This window comes from Danio rerio, chromosome 2 (assembly GCF_052040795.2).
Source record: "Danio rerio strain M-AB ecotype USA chromosome 2, GRCz13ab, whole genome shotgun sequence".
Lineage (NCBI taxonomy): Eukaryota > Metazoa > Chordata > Actinopteri > Cypriniformes > Danionidae > Danio > Danio rerio.
Window position 1 is genome coordinate 60,256,177 of NC_141022.1, and position 20,909 is coordinate 60,277,085.

A 20,909-nucleotide genomic window follows, 5' to 3' on the forward strand; every position below is an offset into this window, starting at 1 on the left:
AAACCTGCAAAAACAATAAATAAATAAAAATAATAAATCCACAAGTTCCTGCATAAACAAAACAATACATAAATATGCAAATAAATAGATAAATATATATTTAAAAAAACACAAATACCTGCAGACATAAATGTATAAATAGTGTGGGCAGATTAATAATTAAATTAATTACACAGATAAGAGGGGAATAAGAAAATGCTAACTGAAAGATTTCCCCCCTTCCACACCACACTAGTAATAATTTATATATTTATTTATGCATTATATATTTGCGTGTTTATTTATTTATTGCTTCATTTTGTGAATATATTTATTAATTTATTTGCGAATTTCTTTATTTATTCATTTGTGCAGGAATTTGTGTATATATTTATTAATTTATTTGCGAATTTATTTATTTATTCATTTGTGTATATATTTATTAATTTATTTGTGAATTTATTTATTTATTCTTTGGTGTATATATTTAATAATTTATTAGCAAATTTATTTATTTATTTGGATATGAATTTGCGTATATATTTATTAACTTATTTGCAAATTTATTTATTAAGTTGTATAGGAATTTGTGTATAAATATATTATTTTAATTGCGAATTAATATATTTATTCAATTGTGTATATATTTATTAATTTATTTGCCAATTTATTTATTTATTTGTATAGGAATTTGTATATAAATAAATTATTTTAATTGCGAATTAATATATTTATTCAATTGTGTATATTTTTTTTATTTTATTTGCGAATTTATTTATTTATTTATTTGTATAGGAATTTGTGTATATATTTATTAATTTATTTGCGAATTTATTTATTAATTTGTGTATATTTGTGTATGTATTTATTAATTTATTTGCGAATTTATTTATTTATTTGTATAGGAATTTGTGAATATATTTATTAATTTATTCGCGAATTTATTTATTTATTCAATTGTGTATATATATATATTAATTTATTTGCAAATTTATTTATTTATTCAATTGTGTATATATTTATTAATTTATTTGCGAATGTATGTATTTATTCAATTGTGTATATATTTATTAATTTGTTTGCGAATTTATTTTTTGTATAGGAATTTGTGTATATATTTATTAATTTATTTGCGTATTTATTTATTTCTTTATTTATTCATTTGTGCAGGAATGTGTGTATAAATATATTATTTAATTGCGAATTTATATATTTATTCAATTGTGCATATATTTATTAATTTACTTGCTAATTTATTTATTAATTTGTGTATTTTTGTGTATATGTTTATTAATTTATTTGCGAATTTATTTATTTATATAGGAATTTGTGAATATATTTATTAATTTATTTGCGAATTTATTTATTTATTCAATTGTGTGTATATTTATTAATTTATTTGCGAATTTATGAATTTATTTGTATAGGAATTTGTGTATATATTTATTAATTTATTTGCGTATGTATTTATTTATTTATTAATTTATGTAGGCTTTGTGTGTTTATTTATTTATTTGCGAATTTATTTATTCATTTGTGCAGGAATCTGTGTATTTGTTTATTCATTAATTTATTTATTTGTGTTTTTATTCATTTATTGCTTCTTTTGGCAGGAATTAGTGCATTTATTTGTTATTTTATTTATTAATTTTTTTTTGCAGGTTTCGTCCTCCATATACTGTTTTACGATTGTGAAACAAATAAATAAAACACACTTCTAATATTATAATTAATATGCACAATTATAAAACATTAAAATAAATACATTAATTAATTTAGCATGGCAATAAATAGACAGCATGCGGGGTCCTTCACCTCCACCTGTTGTCAGGAAGTGCGTGTAGTTTGAATCGGAATATTATATTTTGAATAAATCTCGCTGATGGATGATGAAGAGGAGACTTATCGATTATGGAAAATCCGGAAGACCGTAATGCAGGTGTGAATGTCGACTGAGCTGTCTTTGTTTTATTTCTGTCACACTCACATATTACAGACCAACTGTTAAGGTTATTCGGTTAAATGGTGAGAAATTAATCATTTAAAGTGTATAACATGTATTTTAAATAACTGAAATCAAAAAACTGATATATATAAACGTAAAAATATATACTGACTGTCTGAATTAAGAGAATATACACTCAGCGGCCACTTTATTAGGTACTTTACTAACACTACTAACCAGGTCTCGTTAACGCCAATTTCATATCAGCCAATCACATGGCAGCAACTCAATGCATTTAGGCGTGTAAACATGGTCAAGACGATCTGCTGCAGTTCAAAGCGAGCATCAGAATGTGGAAGAAAGGGGATTTAAGTGACTTTGATTGTGGCATGGTTGTTGGTGCCAGACGGGCTGCTCTGAGTATTTCAGAAACTGCTGATCTACTGGGATGTTCACACACAACCATCTCTGGGGTTTACAGAGAATGGTCTGAACAAGAGGAAATATCCAGTGAGTGGCAATTCTGTGGGCGCAAATGCCTTGTTGATGTCAGAGGAGAATGGCCAGACTGGTTCCAGCTGATAGAAAGGCAACAGTAAATTAAATAAGCACTCGCTACAACCGAGATCTGCAGAAGAGCATCTCTGAACACACAACACGTCCAACCTTGAGGCGGATGGGCTACAGCAGCAGAAGACCACACCGGGAGCCGCTCCTTTCAGCTAAGAACAGGAAACTGAGGCTACAATTCACACAGACTCACCAAAACTGGACAATAGAAGATTGGAGAAACGTTGCTGCTCTGAGTCTCCATTTCTGCTGACACATTTGGATGGTCGGGGCTGATTATTGGGGGTCAACAACATGAAAGCATGGATCCATCCTGGGTCAGGCTGTTGGTGGTGTAATGGTGTAGGGGAGATTTTCTTTGCACACTTTGGGCTCATTAGTACCAATTGAGCATCATGTCAACGCCACAGCCTACCTGAGTATTGTTGCTGACCATGTCCATCCCTTTATGAGCATTGTCTCCATCTTCTGATGGCTGCTTCCAGCAGGATAACACACCATGTCATAAAGCGTGATTCATCTCAGACTGGTTTCTTGAACATGACAATGAGTTCACTGTACTCAAATGGCCTCCACAGTCACCAGAGCTCAATCCAATAGAGCACCTTTGGGATGTGGTGGAACAGGAGATTGGCATCATGGATGTGCAGCCGACAAATCTGCAGCAACTGCGTGATGCTATCATGTCAATATGAAGCAAAATCTCTGAGGAATATTTCCAGTGCCTTGTTGAATCACCGCTATGAAGGATTAAGGCGGTTCTAAAGGCAAAAGGAGGTCCAACACGGTCCTAGTAAGGTGTACCTAATAAAGTGGCCGGTGAGTGTAGCTATTTCTTTGTGCCATTTTAAAGTTAATATGGTGTTACAAATAGTATCTTTTATTCATGTTTACATTTTGTTTTCATGTTTCTTTCAACGTTTTAGTAATAATTGTATAAATGATTAAATAACTGAAGGCACATTTGAGTAAAATTAACAGTTTTTAAAATGTTTTAGTTAAAAAGAAGTAGCTTACTGATTTCAAACTCATTCATTAATTTTTCAGCTTAGTTGCTCATGTATCAGGGGTCGCCACAGCGGAATGAACCGCCAACTATTCCAGCATAAGTTTTACACAGCGGATGCCCTTCCAGCTGCAATCCAGTACTAGGAAACACCCATACACACTCATTCACACACACTCGTACACTACGGACGATTTAGTTTATCCAAGCACCCGGAGGAAACCCACGCCAACATGAGAAGAACATGCAAACTCCACACAGTAATGCCAACTGGCCCAGCCAGGACTCAAACCAGCGACCTTCGTGCCGTGTCGCCCTGATTTCAAACTCAAATCCATGGAAAAATAAAGTGTTAAATAAAAATGAGAATAGGATAATCACAGACACACAACAATCACAGTTAAATGAACAAAAGAAATGCTGCATTCATTTTGTAGATGTTGGTTAGTACATAACGTTAGCTGAGAAACATTTCCTTGGCAAGATTCTGAAATTAAATAAATGCAAGTTTAAATAAAGATCTTACCAAGTAACTAAAGTGCTATAAATGTATTTAAAATGATTTTAAGTAACAAAAATGGTTTTAGTGCCATTGAAATGATCTGCAAATCACACACAGTTGAAGACAAAGTTATTTGCCCTTCTGTAAAAGTTAGATTTCTTTCCCAAGACACATAATACACATAATATTAGACTACGGGTTCGTTCTTCGTAACTCGCTTAAATTATCTGAGATTATTTGGCAGATGCTGGATCTTTTAATCTTGATAACTGATCTCTCGCTAATTTGGTTCTTCAAACAAGTTCACGAATCAGATTAGAATGTCTGGATGAACTGATCTGAGATCGCTGCGTGTGTTATGAAGGACAGATCTATCGATCCTCGAAATCATGATCAGCAATGCAACGATTGGCTGACGGCACAGCAGCGTAATGACATCATCTGATTAATATTCAATTATCCGCAAAATTACATCAAATTAGCAGTAAACGGCTTGTTAAATATGACACGCAAGAACTTTCCACATTTGTTGTGAGCTGCAGGCTTTACACTTTCATGTGTCAAGACAAGAGTATTCATCATTTATTTCAATGCAAATCAATGTATTTAGTTCTTCATTTAGAAAAGATTTTCTTTATAATAGTAGCCATTTTTTAATCGGTGTAAAGAATAACTGGTTGTTTACAAAAGCATGTTCATATTGGTAAAGGTGTCTGCAACTTTTGTGAAGCATCAAATCACTGGCATATTAACAATCAAAACATGTTTATGACTGCATAAATGTATTATTGCTTTAAAAAAAGTGACATATTGTGCATTTCTATTATACACAATTTGTACCAAAGCGATCTAAAAAGTTCATATCAATAAGTTTTGTCTTTGTACTTTCATTTCGAGGGTGCAGATTGCATACGTTTTATTAATAATGACTATAACTTTATATATATATAGTTAAAAAATATGTACCATTTTCCCAAGTGTATATAACTACTACTGTAAGAAAATATCAGAATTGGGAACATACTTTCTGTATTATCTTTGCTTGAACTGAGCCGATCTAATCCTGTTTATATGAATTGAACCTGCTCCCGATCAGGTTTGAGCTAGCAGAACTGTTGCCATGACAACAACTCTCGGATCAGCTTTGAAGAACGAAACGATCCTGGATCTTGTCAAATCGTCAATATCCAAATCCAGTTTACTGAGTAATCCACGTACGAAGAACGGACCCCTGATCAGGGGTCACCAACCTTTTGGAAACTGAGAGCTACTTCTTGGGTACCGATTAGTGTGAAGGGCTACCAGTTATTAAATAACACATTTCTTACTTTTAATTATATGTTAATAATTAATAATATTCATCTATGTGAAGGCATTGATCATGTTAATGATTTCTCACAGTAGCTGTCAACAATGATTTAACAAGTTAGATAAATAATAATATGCAACACTTCATTTGTCTTGAATTGTTTGTAAAGTTTTTTTTTAATATATAACTTAAAGTAATTTTTAAATTTACACCAATGCAAGTGTGATTTAATAAGAATACCTATAAAAATATTAGATGCAGCTTACTCATATGTGGTGCTATGTATGGTGAGCTATTTTTAGAACAGGCTCAACTCATGTGAACCTGGCGGGCTACCTGGTGCCAACAGGCACCATGTTGGTGACCCCTGGACTAGATATATAAGACACTAGTATTCAGCTTAAAGTGACATTTAAAGGCTTAATAGGTTAATTAGGGTAAAGTTATGGTAATTATAAGTAGTTATTATTAATTATAAGTCATTGTTTAACAGTGGTTTGTTCTGTAGACAACCCAAAACAAGTATTGCTGTAGGGGGTAATAATATTGACCTTAAATGGGTTTCTAAAAAATTAAACGCCAAATCAATGAAGACTTTCTCCAGAAGAAAAAATATTATAGGAAATACTGTGGACAAATTCCTGAATCTGCTAAACATTATTAGGAAAATACTTGGGAAAAGAAAACTAACAGGATGGTGAATAATTTAGCTTCAGCTGTATGTAAATGTATATCTTAATAAAGTATACATGTATTATTTTTGTTGTCGCAGTGGCGCAGTAGGTAGTGCTGTCGCCTCACAGCAGGAAGGTCGCTGGTTCGATCTTTGGCTCAGTTGGCGTTTCTGTGTGGAGTTTGCATGTTCTCCCTGCGTTTGCGTGGGTTTCCTCCGGGTGCTCCGGTTTCCCCCACAGTCCAAACACATGCGGTACAGGTGAATTGGGTAGGCTAAATTGTCCATAGTGTATGTGTGTGTGTGTGTGAATGTGTGTGTGGATGTTTCCCAGAGATGGGTTGCAGCTGGAAGGGCATTCGCTGTCTAAAAACATGCTGGATAAGTTGGTGGTTCATTCCACTGTGGCGACCCCGGATTAATAAAGCCGACAAGAAAATGAATGAAGGAAATACAGTGGACAAATTCCTGAATCTGCTAAACATTACTAGGAAAATACTTGGAAAAAGCAAAATAACAGGAGGGCGAGAAATCTAGCTTCAGCTGTATGTAAATATATATCTTAATAAAGTAGACATGTATTAATTTGTAATGCCATGCTGTATTTGTATGGCACAAATATACACACTAATAAACAAACCTGTGTTGTTGTTGTTGTTGTTGTTGTTGTTGTTGTTGTAGCTGTGCCATGACCGCGGGTATCTGGTGACGCAGGACGAGCTGGACCAAACCCTGGATGAGTTCAAGATTCAGTTTGGAGATCGACCCAGCGAGGGACGACCCAGACGCACTGACCTCACCGTTCTGGTGGCCCACAATGACGATCCCACAGATCAGATGTTCGTCTTCTTCCCAGGTCAGATCTGATGCAGCTGAGTGTGTGTGTCTGAGTGGATTCCCGGATGCTCTACTACAATGGTCTCAAACTCAATTCATGAGGGCCGCATCTCTGCACAGTTGATCTCCAACCACCTCCAACTCACACCTGCTTAATAGTCTTGAACACCTTGATTATTTGGATCAGCTGTGTTTGATTAGGGTTGGAGCTGCGGCCCTCCAGGAATTCAGTTTGAGACCTATGATCTACTATATATATTTTTACCTTTCTATAACATTTAATTAATGTTTTAGGATGAATTTTTGTTCTTGTTCAAATTAAGCATACATGACTGTGCTAAATATTTTATTGACTTATTTTTTATTTATTTTATGGAATAAATATGGTAGTATTTATTGAATTTTATGCTTTATATTAACTATTGATTTATTTACATTTAGTCATTTAGCAGACGCTTTTAGTTTCAGGTGTGTAAAGTGTAAGAAGCAAAGCATTAGTAATGTAAGTTTATTTTTTTTATTTTTTATTTTATATATTTTTTTAAGAACGGTTAGCGGTAGGGCCAGAGAGGCAATTGCAGATTAGGAAGGAAAACTTATGTTTAATACATTTTATGCTTTTATATGAACTTTTGAATTATATTTATTTAATTATATGCCCCATTAATAAAATTAATTTTTTGCCCTTCGAGGCTTAATATCAAATTTAAAGACCTTTTAAAGACTGCTTAGTAGTCTTGAGTAGTCTTGAACACCTTGATTATTTGGATCCGCTGTGTTTGATTAGGGTTGGAGCTGCGGCCCTCCAGGAATTCAGTTTGAGACCTATGATCTACTATATCCTTTAAAGAACTGTAGAACCATACGTGCTTTAACCGCTAATATTACCCATAATGTTGGACGTGAATTCAGTTGGAACTATAAAGTCAGGTAAAAAAAAAAATGTAAACAAACTACAAAGATGGCAGACACTTAAGACAAACCGTCAAGTAGGGGGGCTTGGGTAAAGTTGTTTGAATGATGTTAATTAGAGTTGCCATGCTCCCTGAAAGCACTTGAATTTCAGACATGTGTATTCAAGGCCTGGAAAGTACTTAAAAACAAACATAAGTCCTAAAAAGTGCTTGAATTTAAGTTTATGGTGTCGTTTCCCCGGTTGTATTGTGCTGCTTTCAAAAACTGAACTAAAATTCATTCATTCATGTTTAATTTCTTTAAACATGACTACATGGACAACATCTTCATTATGAAAACGACACATTCTAAACATCATCATCATTATTATGACATTTTAATTTAAATATTAAAGGCCATGACACCACCCCTGTCTCAGCAGGGGGTTGTCACACCTCCAGCTTGAGAAAAGTCAGGAAAATGGGCAAGTCCAGCTTTGTTTACGTGGGAGCGTTGAGGGCTGAAAGAGGGAAAGGTTTGCAAGAAAAGGGCAGTTTCAGTACTTACACACGCTGATTTTCACAGAGCCAAAACAACACGCACAGACGCAGGGGAGATAGACAGAGCCTGTGTTTACATTCATTCATTTTCTTTTCGGCCTAGTCCCTTTAATAATCCGGGGTCGCAACAGCGGAATGAACCGCCAACTTATCCAGCAAGTTTTTACGCAGCGGATGACCTTCCAGCCGCAACCCATCTCTGGGAAACATCCACACACACACTCATACACTACGGACAATTTAGCCTACCCAATTCACCTGTAGCATGTCTTTGGACTGTGGGGTAAACCGGAGCACCCCACGCAAACGCAGGGAGAACATGCAAACTCCACACAGAAACGCCAACTGAGCCGAGGCTCGAACCAGCGACCTTCTTGCTGTGAGGTGACAGCACTACCTACTGCGCCACTGCTTGCCTGTGTTTACATGGACATCAGTAATCAAATTATTTGCTTATCAAATTCTTAATTTGTTAATTTTAACTGCAGCTCAGCACTTTCATTCAGCAACACTTCATGCGTGCATGCTGCATGTTTTGAATGAGAAGCTGTAATGTAGCTGTGGCGGGATGAGTTTTGGTGTGGTGCCTGCCCATGGAAGAATGAATGTAGCAGAGACCATGGCAATGTTTGATACCGTGCGGCCAATGGGAGAAAAAAAAACCTCTGCATTTCTTGGTAACTCGTATAAACTCGGTAGGTAGCGTCTGAAAGCCGTGTGTGTATAGACTATCCTGTCGCAAAATGCGGCGAAAATCCTACACGATGGCAATAATCTGATTGCGGTGTTTACACTCGGAGAGCAGTATTTACAGCGTAAAAATAGATATAAGACCTGAAACTTGCCTATAGCACTTATTCATTGTTGCTCTTAGTTGTGTAAATTGCTTCCTTGTCCTCATTTGTAAGTCGCTTTGGATAAAAGCGTCTGCTAAATGACTAAATGTAAATGTAAATATAAATGAAAACTCTAAATGATGAATGTGATGCATTCTTACAATTAGAAATACAGTCTAAATTTTAGGATCACTTAAAATTGGAGTCAGATTAAATTCGGAGCTAAAAAACGAATATAAATAAATTCTAATAAATAACAAAATTCTTTTCAGAAGCACTAGAAAAGGCTAACATGCATTAAACCTTCGACCATGCTGTTAGTTTCGCCATTGGGCTAATCCATAGATATATACACTAGATATCGCATGGGGACCCTGAGCATGCGTCAATAGCACCGCCATATTGGTACAGTGCTCCCAGGACAAATGTCATTCAGCTGCACTAGTCAAGACAGTGTTATTACGTGAAGATGCAGGACTTTAGCGCTGTCTAAAGGTGTAGTAACGAGCAAACAAAGAAAACAAAGCACAGAGGCAGAACATTTCATAGGTAATATTAAGTTTTTTCTGTTTTTGTATGTTCTGAACTTTTGTGCTAATCAGGAAACGTTATTGATGATAACAGTCTCTTACTGCATTCACCATACAGCAAAGCAGCTCCAACTCGCACTAAACACTCGGCTTATGCTAGTTTTGTTGAATAAAATCAGCAAACAATGCAAAATAATTATGACAACGAGATGCTGCACTGCCAGAAACTTGTATTATTGTCGGCTAGTGAAGGAGTCAATCATAACGGAGATTCATTCACAAGCGAATCGCTCCCTCCGTCAGTATGAGAAGTGAAAGCAGGAGAGGAGCTGTGTTTCAGGACATGATTAGATCAAATTTAACAGGGAGGGTGAATAGTACATTTCCATACACACAAACACAAGCTTTTTGTCAGGAATGCCCGTGCGGTCACTGATCCATCAATGTAGAAAAGTGATGTAAAATTATAATTTTCGTAATTAGAAAAAAAAAAAATGACATACTAACATCCAGGAAAACTCCCAATCATAGATATATGTGTATATGTGTATATCTCTGGCTTTGGATGGCCACAGTCCTCCACTGTACCTTGGTCCCGCATTCATTTCAAAGGAGCGCTACCCTGTACCAAGATGGCGGCGCTATTGACGCATTCTGTCCAATAGACAACAACAGGGTAGGCAACATCTAATGTATATATCTATAGGGCTAATCTACAAAATAGCCCTTTGGGACGCAGCAACAGATTTGTTTTTTTTTTACAGTGTATGCAGTTTTAAACCGATTTGAATCCTCACATATTTCAATGTGTTTTTGTGCATTAGAGGAGCTTAAAGTGGGCATCAAGACCATTAAGATGTACTGCCAGCGCATGCAGGAGGAGAACATCACTCGAGCTGTTATTGTGGTGCAGACGGGCATGACACCATCTGCTAAACAGGTGCTGAACCAAACACTGCCTCACTAAAACACAGCTGAGGTTTGACTACACAATTTAAAACATCCACAAATTAGCAGTTTTGTGATTCATGTTTTATGGTTTATTTCTGCTTTTGAAGTGCATTATGGGAACTTGATCCTTCTTCCAACAACTTTTAACCTTGCAAACCTTGACTTTTCTGCACATGTGTAATAGTCTTCAGTGCTATATTGTCTGTGTTAGTGTCGTACATTACACTACAAACACCTTGTAATAAACTGCAGCACATCTTCTGTTATTTTACAGACTTAGTTCTCTAGATATGATCTCTTTTATTATTTCAAACAACTAAAATGTCAATAAAAGTCACTAGAGCTGAATTTACAACATCAAAAGTGGACAGAGCAGAGATCAACATCCAATAATGCAATTAACTACTTTAAATAAACTCTTGTGAATCACAAAATATGGAAACTGCTCAATAACAGCCATTTTTGACAGTGTGGTGTTGTGTTAGTGCAGGGGTTTTTAAACTGTGGGTCGTGACCCACTAGTGGGTCGCACAGGGAACAAAGATGGGTCGCGCAACATCACATAGCTGCAGCTATATTTACATTGCGGTGAATCAAAACCAGTACGACTGACAGCAATAACTCAAAAACCTCTTACCCTAAAAATATCTAAAGTGTGTTTCCTACAAGAAGACAAAGCTGGTTATGTTTCACAGCTGTCTTTTTCTTTTTTTCGCTCGACATTACGACCACTGCTCTGTTTGAGCTCTCGCAATCTGCGTTTAGCCGGTAGAGCTCGCGCTGAGCAGAGCTCTCAGTAAGGGATTGTCGGAAAAGTGTTTCTTTTTTTCGTTTTTTTTTTTTTTTTGCTCCGTCCTGCGTGTTTTATTTTAAACACTACTCATTTTCTCTTAAATCAGCACAAACGGTTACTAAAGTAGTCGAATGCTTCATTATAGATCTGTGCATTCTTAAAATAACAAAACACAATCAAACAAATCACAATGAGAGATTAATTTGCTGCTCTTCACTAAAAAACTACAGTAACTTTTTGTGAAGTAGATTTAAGAGCTTTATTTAATTTCTGTATAAGCCATTGATTTTAATTGGCTAAACCCTTTTATTTTCTAATGTTTGCTATGTATTCTATCATTTGACGCTATTTGTTGTCCTATATTTTTTACATCCTAACGTTGACAGATTGCTAATCAATAGCTGTAGTGCTATCTTTTAGTTTTAACGTCAGCTAATGTTATGGAAGGGCGTAGATGTTATGGAAAATAGTAATAGTAATGTAACAACCCCCATCACTCCTTCCTCAAGCAAATGTGTAAATGTTAGATCTATTCAGCAATAATGTTAATTGCGTTGGCGTATTTATATGACGTTTGTCCAGCTTGTAGTAGTCGATCAAAAAGCGATTTAGTTTCTTATGACTACACACTAGCAGTGGAGTTTACTGCAATGTGACGGGGCTTGATCATAATCAAGGGGCTTGATCAAAGGCTGATCATATTCTCTTCTGAAAAAAAGAAGAGTATCTTTTTCAACAACAAAAAAAAAATGATCACAGTTACAGCCAGCATCCCACAGCATCTCACTTCGAGCCTCATTTTGTGCATATCAAATCGCAAAATCCAAAAAGCCACACACCATATATTTTTGACTGCTTTGAATGGATAAATTTTTTTTTTACCCATTTTTCCATATTAAAATATTATGGTGGGTCTTGAGATTGAATTACTTGCCTTAGGTGGGTCCCGGAATAAAAAAAGTTTGGGAATCCCTGTGTTAGTGTACCCGTCTGGCTTGTTTCTGCAGTCTCTGGTGGACATGGCACCAAAATACATCCTGGAGCAGTTTCTCCAGCAGGAGCTGCTCATAAACATCACCGAACACGAGGTCAGACACGCTACACTGAATACATGCAGACAGCTGGAAACCTCTGTTCTGTGTTTTTATTTGTAAAATACTCTGCATCCCTCTACCACTTCACATTTAGACTTTCTCCATCTATTTTCTATCGCTGTTAATACTACTTGATTACTGTTTTGATTACTGAATTGTTTCCTTTTCATTTTCATCTCTGTCTTTAGTACTAGTAATACATATTGCAACTACAAGTATTTTAAATACAAATATTAGTTATATATAAGTTATATTATACTAACATATCGTCACCTTGGAATTATGAGGTTCTCTCTGCGTTCTGGATGATTTTGAGATATTGAGCTTCAAAGTTTTTGCATTCCATACAGCAAACAATATGTGTGTAAGAGTTCTCTTTTACATTAACATGACAGAGACCCTAAATGTACGCTAAATGTAAATGATTAAAATTCCATAACATTTTTGCTAATTAGAGTAAAAAAAAACACTGTATATGCAGATAAACCCTTCTCATTCTAAAGAGTCATTTCCCGCTTGGTTTTATCTGGCAGATCATTCATTGAAGCTTTACTATTCAACAAATACAATCACAAACATATAAATATTGATGTTTTAACTTGTTGTTGATGCTTGAGAATGTTTTTATTTTTATCTTTTTATAACATTTAATTAATGTTTTAGGATGAATTTTTGTTCTTGTTCAAATTAAGCATACATGACTGTGCTAAATATTTTATTGACATATTTTTTATTTATTTTATGGAATTAATATGGTAGTATTTATTGAATTTTTATGCTTTATATTAACTATTGATTTATTTACATTTAGTCATTTAGCAGACGCTTTTATCCAAAGTGACTTACAAATGAGGACAAGGAAGCAATTTACACAACTAAGAGCAACAATGAATAAGTGCTGTAGGCAAGTTTCAGGTGTGTAAAGTCTAAGAAGCAAAACATTAGTAATGTAAGTTTTTATTTATTTTTTATTTTTTTTAGCACAGTTAGCGGTGGAGCCAGAGAGGCAATTGCAGATTAGGAAGGAAAGTGTAGATTAGGAAGGAAAATGTATGTTTGACATTTTATGCTTTTATATGAACTTTTGAATTATATTTATTTAATTATATGCCCCATTAATTAAATTCATTTTTTGCCCTTCGAGGCTTAATATCAAATTTAAAGACCTTTTAAAGAAAACAGACGAAGAGCAAATAAATGTTTCACTCACTATATATATATATATACACACACACACACACACACACACACATATATATATATATATATATATATATATATATACACACACACACACACACACACACAAATGAAGATATATTTTACATTTAATATTACATGTTTTAATAACTGTTTCTTTTTCAACAATGTAAAATGTAATCTGTAAAATTTAATCTTAATGTCAAAAAATGCTTCTAAATCATCACATTGATCTTTTCAGGTTTCTTCTCAATTTTGTGTAGCGTAGCGTTATTTAGTCCACAGATTTTGCCTTCTGGTCTTTCCCGCTGTCAATGGAGCAGTCCGGAGAAATGACACAGCCAAGCTAGAGATCAACTTTTTAGGTAAAACCTTTTTTGTTTTTTAAATAAAAAGTCCTAAAATGTAAAAAGTTATAAAAAAAAATCACATAATTTTAAATAAGATGTAATTTAATAAGAATATGTGAATAACTCAATTTTGACAAAAATGTCAGATATAACCTGTTAAATCTAAGGTGATGATATATGGCTGTTTGAACTACACTACCTGACAAAAGTTTTGTGGCCTCTTCAAGATTTAGGATTAACGAATAATAACTTCTAGTTGATCATTTGGTATCAGAAGTGTCTTCTATGAAAGGCAAAGGCCTCTAGATTTTGCTTATTTAGACTCTGTTTTGCTGACTCTGCTTAGACTAAAGTCTCATCACTGAACAGAAATAATGTCCAGTATAGAAGATAAAGTCCTGCTGCAGTGGAGACAGAATGAATATTGTGTCTGACTCCATCATGAGCTTGGAGGACTGCATCCATACATCTCTGACATGACTCAAATCACTGATTAATAAAGTCATCTGGAATGGCAGAGAAAGCGTTCAGCAGGACTCCCAGAGCTCATCAAGACTCTTTGTGTTCATCTTCAACGCCTCCATCTTACTCCAGACATGCTCAATAATGTTCATATCTGGTGACTGGGCTGGCCAATCCTGGAGCAGCTTGACCTTCTTTGCTTTCAGGAGCTTTGATATGGAGGCTGAAGTATGAGAAGGAGCGCTATCCTGCTGGAGAATTGTCCCTCTCCTGTGGTTTGTAATGTAATGGGCAGCACAAATGTCTTGATACCTCAGGCTGTTGATGTTGATCATCCACTCTGCAGATCTCTCCATACTGAATGTAACCCCAAACCATGATTATTCCTTCACCAAACTTGACTGATGATGCTGGTTCCAGTAGGTCTTCTGCAGTATTTGTGATGATCTGGATGCAGATCAACAGATGATTCATTCTTTCTGCCACTTTTCCAAATGATCAACTTGAAGTCAAGTTATTATTTGTTGCTCTTACAGCTGGGATCAACGACAATACTGTTGTCAGGTAGTGTATGCCACAAAGTGTTTGCAACAAAAGGTACTAAATAGCAGCTCTGTATTTCTTTCCTAAATATTTTGATGTCTTCATCTGATCTGTATTTGTCTTGCAGTTGGTGCCTGAACACATTGTTATGACAAAAGAGGAAGTGACCGAGCTGTTGGCCAGATAGTATCCATGACAAGACAACACTTTACGGCTCACTGTATAAAGTCTATTGATATATTTAACAAGTCGAAATGTCATTGTATTGTCGTGATGCCATTTAAAATTCTTACTATTTCAGCGTTAAAGTCTGTGTGAGGGGTGGCACGGTGGCTCAGCGGTTAGCACTGTCGCCTCACAGCAAGAAAGTCACTGGTTCAAGTCCCAGCTGGGTCAGTTGGCATTTCTGTGTGGAGTTTGCATGTTCTCCCCGTGTTGGCATGCTCCTGCTTCCCCCACAGTCCAAATACATGCGCTATAGGGGAATTGAATGAATAGTGTGTGAATGTGAAAGTGTGTATGAGTGTTTCCCAGGACTGGGTTGCAGCTGGAAGGGCATCCGCTGTGTCAAACATATGCTGGAATAGTTGGCGGTTCATTCCGCAGTGGTGACCGCTGATAAATAATGGACCAAGCCGGAGGAAAATGAATGAATGCGCTAGTAAGACAAACATTGGTATTTTCAGCTGTTGTTTACGTTTTCTTGACTGTGTTCAGTAAACTGAAGGAGACCCAGTTACCCAGAATTCAGTGTAGTGATCCAGTGGCGCGATACTTCGGTCTGAAACGAGGACAGGTCTGTAAATCACTGCTGTTAATGCATGAAAGTGTTGTATTGAGCGTTTCAGCAGATGTGTGTTGTGTTGTGAAGGTGTTTGTTTGTGGTTTTCACACACACAGGTGGTGAAGATCATCCGGCCCAGTGAAACGGCTGGACGCTACATCACATACAGACTCGTGCAGTGAAGACCAGCAGTGTTGTACTATTATTTTTACAATCATGTTTTATGATTTGAGTTTTTTTATTATTGAATATATTTTAATTTAGATACTATATCCTTTCAGTTGTAATCTTATGTTTGTTGACAAATGGGAAAAATATACATGTTTTGTTTTGTGAATGGGATCAGCGTTACAGCACATTGTTGGTATTAAATATAATATTCACTCATTTTTCTTCGTCTTAGTCCCTTATTTATCAGGGCTCGCCACAGCGGAATGAACCGCCAACTATTCCAGCATATGTTGATGCTCTTCCAGCAGCAACCCAGTACTAGGAAACACCCATATGCACTCACATACACACACACACACACACATTCATGTACTATGGTCAATTAAGTTCATCCAATTCATCTATGGTGCATGTGTTTGGACTGTGGGGGAGCACCCGAAGAAAACCCACGCCAACACAAGGAGAACATGCAAACTCCACACTGAAATACCAACTGGCACAGCAGAGACTCGAACCAGCGACCTTCTTGCTGTGAGGCCACAGTGCCACCCTAAACATAATATAAGCAGAATAATTCAGTCTAGTCATTGAATTATTGAAAAATAATGCACACTCATTTTCTAGTAATTCAATGGAGCGAAGTACATTATTCTGCTTATACCACAGTTCCCACAGCTAAATCCACTGTTCAGATGTTGTATTTCATACATTTGTCAGGTTTTTGTTCTCAAGCTGCTCCTGTGTGCAGCACTAGTTTCTTACGCATCACATCCAAAGCCTCTGTAGTGTTTTGATGTGATTATGACTGTGAAATAACTCCAATCATTTAGCGTGGTGATATGGAGCGGTAATGCGCTCAAAACCTGCCGGAACTACTTAAGCTATGCGTTTACATCAGGGGTCACCAAACTTGTTCCTGGAGGGCCGGTGTCCTGCAGATTTTAGCTCCAACCCTAATCAAACACACCTGAACAAGCTAATCAAGGTCTTACTAGGTATACTTGAAACACTCAGGCAGGTGTGTTGAGGCAAGTTGGACAATAGTTTCTGGATGCAGCCTTTATGATTGTAACAAATGAGATATTTTTTGTTTTTCTTCTGTTGCGCTCAACAAACAACCAAATGAACAGAGAAGGGTCTCATGACCTTAAGGTTAACTTCACACCTTTCTCCAAATTTCATGTGGTAAAATATTGACACTTAGGCATGACCAAATAACCAGAGAAGGCTCTCCGGACCTTAAGGTTAACTTTCTCCAAATTTCAGGAGGTAGAATATTGACTCTAGATAATCATGCTGACACTACAAACCTCAAATTAGTGCTTTGCAATCAGAAATAATGTGCACCTAGCTGAGAGAGGAGGTGGGCCTGATCAACTCGCACTTCTCTCTTACCTATTAGGCCGACCTTTGGCCAGCACCCAAATTTTGACTATAAAGGTGAGGGTTTCTTGCTGAAACATTGGAAGCTCAGCCGTGGGATAAGCTCGCATTGCCCGGCATTCTCGGACACACGTGTTGGTTTTCCAATGTGACTGCAACGGGCTCCCCAGTCTTTGAAGAGGAAAATGATGGCACGTCTCTGAGGTTGTATATACTTGTATCAAATTGCTTGAAGTTTTCATTATCTGTCTTTTATTCATGTAACCTCATCTTTATTTTGCATTATAAGCCTTTTATGCAATTTAGTTGTATTTCGATTAATGATGTTCATGAGTATGATTCATGATTATTGAATATTATTGTGATAATTGATATCAGCTGTGTGTACCAGCAATAAACAGTTGTATTGCTTGATTAGTATGGTGCAGGGGTTTTCAAAGTGTGAGGCGCGCCTCCCCTGGGGGGCGCCAGAGCATGTCAGGGGAGGCACGGGAAAAATATATAATAAAAATATAATTATTAAGTTTAATTAAGTTTATTGTCGCGCGCGTTCTGATCAGCTGTGTTGTCGCGCGCACGCTCAAGAGCGGTGTTGTCGCGCGCCTACTGAAGGGCGGGACCGAGGGTGTGCCGCGTCGCGGGGGCACTTTTGATCATTTTGGAAGGGCACTTTCTATCCAGGACTAAAAAGGGCATGTGCACTGCAATGGATCGGTTTCTGAGACCCCCCGATTCAAAGCCTTCAAGTTCAGGGCTTAAACCCAAAAGACGACGATATGACGATCAGTATTTGAGTTTAGGATTTACGTGGACAGGACCAGCTGATGAACCACGACCTTTATGTGTGGTTTGTCAAGATATTTTGGCTAATGACAGCATGAGACCCGCTAAACTTCGACTGTTTTGACTGGGATGGACAGTTCTTGGATCTGTTCTATTTATATTGAACCATCATCCTAGTTTTAAAAACGTTATATTAAAATAGGCTACTTTCATGCAAATGATGATAAAAGTGAGTTAACAGTCTGACATCTGTCTGTGTCTTTATATATACTGTATATATATATATATATATATATATATATATATATATATATAAATATATATATATATATATATATATATATATATATATATATATATATAAATATATATATATATATATATATATATATATATATATATATATATATATATATATATATAAATATATCTATTTATATATATATATATATATCTATATATATATATATATATATATATATATATATATATATATATATATATAAATATATCTATTTATATATATATATATATATCTATATATATATATATATATATATATATATATATATATATATAAATATATCTATATATATATATATATATATATATATATATATATATATATAAATATATATATATATATATATATATATATATAAATATATATATAAATATAAATATATATACATATATAAATATAAATATATATATATATATTAGGGATGTAACGGTATCAGAATTTCACGGTACGGTAATACCTCGGTATGAATGTCACGGTACGGTATTTATTGAATCATTTACAGGAAAAAACAAAACTTATGAAAATACTCCAAAAAAGTGCCAAAAGTGTCAATGACATACAAATTAGTCATCTATCTGTAAGCTTTGAAACAGGAACTTCAATTTTAATAACAAAAAATTATTCAACCATGTAAAAAAATAAAGTTTCAATTTAGTATTGTTGAAAACTCATCACATTCAACATTTAATCACACTCAGCCCATCTACCCAGATGAGAGCTCTGCTAGTCGGACTTCTCATCAAGCATCTCCCGCTGGATCTAATCTCACTATATTTATTAAACGGGATATTTCATTCATCTTGTTGTCTTTATCTAACGACATATTCCCTGACTTTGGTCATTGGAATCTATTACTTGTTCTCAGGTAACGTGTTTTGGCTGAGCGCAAAGATAAGTTAATGATTAATGTAAGCACTTACATTCTGTATATTGACTGATCGCTTGCCTTTATTTCCTATAATGTATAAACTTATTGTATGTTATACTTTTATAATGGCCATTATCGATTCTTAAAACTGATACTCAGCAAAAGAGAGGCTGTGTTTCGTATTTTCACTGAAATTGAAAGGAGGCAGTGTTTTTATCGGCTCCGTTTTGTTATAAATATCCACACAGTGAAGATGACGCTCATCTTATGCAGCACGACGCCTCAACATGTCTGCTGTCTAAGTTGCTAATATTTAAATGAAAATAGGCAGTTCCTTAAATCATGTTTACATTTTATTGTTGAGAAAGTGAAACAACGAAGCCAGGGTAATGTGAATGAAGTTATAAAGTACACTGTTCCCTTTGAAGATTTACCCGTGTCCTCGGTATAGTCTGCTTTTCCATATCAAACTGAGAAGAAGAGACTGCAGCCTTGATCAAACTTGCGAAGTCTGAACTTACACGGAGATAATGCAGGACTGAACTGTGCGTGTTAGGCTACTTAATATTCAGGAAAAGCCCCAATCAGAGAGGCGAATGTCTGCAGCCCCGCTTCCGTTTTCAGATGTACATGACAGTTTATAAGTATCACACACCAGACGCGCACATTCGAATGATATTTAACATGAAACTAATCAGATGGCGCTCTGTGGCGCGGCTGAAAAATGAACTGCGTCCTGAGCCGTCGCCGGGCGCCGCAAGTCGTGTGTATCCTGATAGAAACCTATGTTTAGAATTCTAAAATACATGGCGCTGCGCGGCGCGCCGCCGAACGCCGCTTCTGGTGTGCGACCTGCTTTAGAGTTTTCCAGCTCTTTTCATCCCCGCTTCTAGCAGCACACTCCATTTCCGCATTACTGGATCTGTAGATATATATATATATATATGTGTGTGTGCGTGTTTGGGAGGAGGGGGGCGCCAATGGATAAGTTGTGTCAAAAGGGAGGCCCACTGTCTTAGACTTTGAAAACCCCTGGTATGGTGTATGGACCTTTATTGGTGCCTTCTCTTGTCGATTAGCACCACACTTGTCTCACTTGCATAAACGCATACCATACTAAAACCTTTTTGGTATGCTGAAACATTTTACATACTAAAATTTGGGGCATACTAAAACAATGATGCAAGCTGAGACTGCATCTCTTAGCGATGCAATGTCAGACTCAATGGAGTGAGTGACGTCATTATGACAAGTAGGGTTAGGGGTGGGGTTAGGTGAGCGCATTAAAAAACATTGAATGCAGCTCAGATTGCACTGCACCAAGTCTGCAGCCAAACCCCTCTCAAGTTGAAGCTAAACCCTGCAGTGACACCAGCCCTCATGGAACGAGATTGGTGACCCCTGGTTTACATGAATGCAACAGCACACACTTTTTATGTATATACGTACTTTCGTTCATAAATTTTCTTTTAGCTTCGTCTCTATTTTAGAGGTCGCCACCGCGGAATGAACTGCCAACTATTCCAGCATATGTTTCAAGCAGTGGATGCCCTTCCAGCCCCTTCCTTCCATTACGCCTCAT

General features: G+C 36.0%; 2 protein-coding genes across 3 annotated transcripts in view; one reads left to right on the forward strand and one right to left on the reverse strand.

Annotated features, from left to right (window-relative positions):
• btbd2b (BTB domain containing 2b) overlaps nt 1–20,909 on the reverse strand; it is a 1,074,195-nt gene that overhangs the window by 132,621 nt on the left and 920,665 nt on the right. The window lies entirely within an intron of this gene.
• Nucleotides 1,796–16,205, forward strand: polr2ea (RNA polymerase II, I and III subunit E, a). Of its 2 annotated transcripts, XM_087241780.1 has the most exons (7): nt 1,796–1,918; nt 6,666–6,840; nt 10,466–10,581; nt 12,393–12,473; nt 15,162–15,220; nt 15,752–15,830; nt 15,935–16,205. In XM_087241780.1, exons 1-7 carry the CDS (start codon nt 1,862–1,864, stop codon nt 15,998–16,000), a joined length of 633 nt encoding a protein of 210 aa, XP_087097906.1. In that variant the 5' UTR covers nt 1,796–1,861; the 3' UTR covers nt 16,001–16,205. The 2 variants fall into 2 exon arrangements, with proteins under 2 accessions (XP_087097906.1, XP_087097907.1); XM_087241781.1 differs by lacking the exon at nt 12,393–12,473.

Bases quoted from the DNA above. Each gene is read 5' to 3' on its own strand.
- polr2ea (XM_087241780.1), top strand. From the start codon at position 1,862: ATGGATGATGAAGAGGAGACTTATCGATTATGGAAAATCCGGAAGACC. The intron at 1,919-6,665 runs GTGTGAATGTCG...TTGTTGTTGTAG, and splicing joins TCCGGAAGACCGTAATGCAG to CTGTGCCATGACCGCGGGTA. The intron at 6,841-10,465 runs GTCAGATCTGAT...TTTGTGCATTAG, and splicing joins GATGTTCGTCTTCTTCCCAG to AGGAGCTTAAAGTGGGCATC.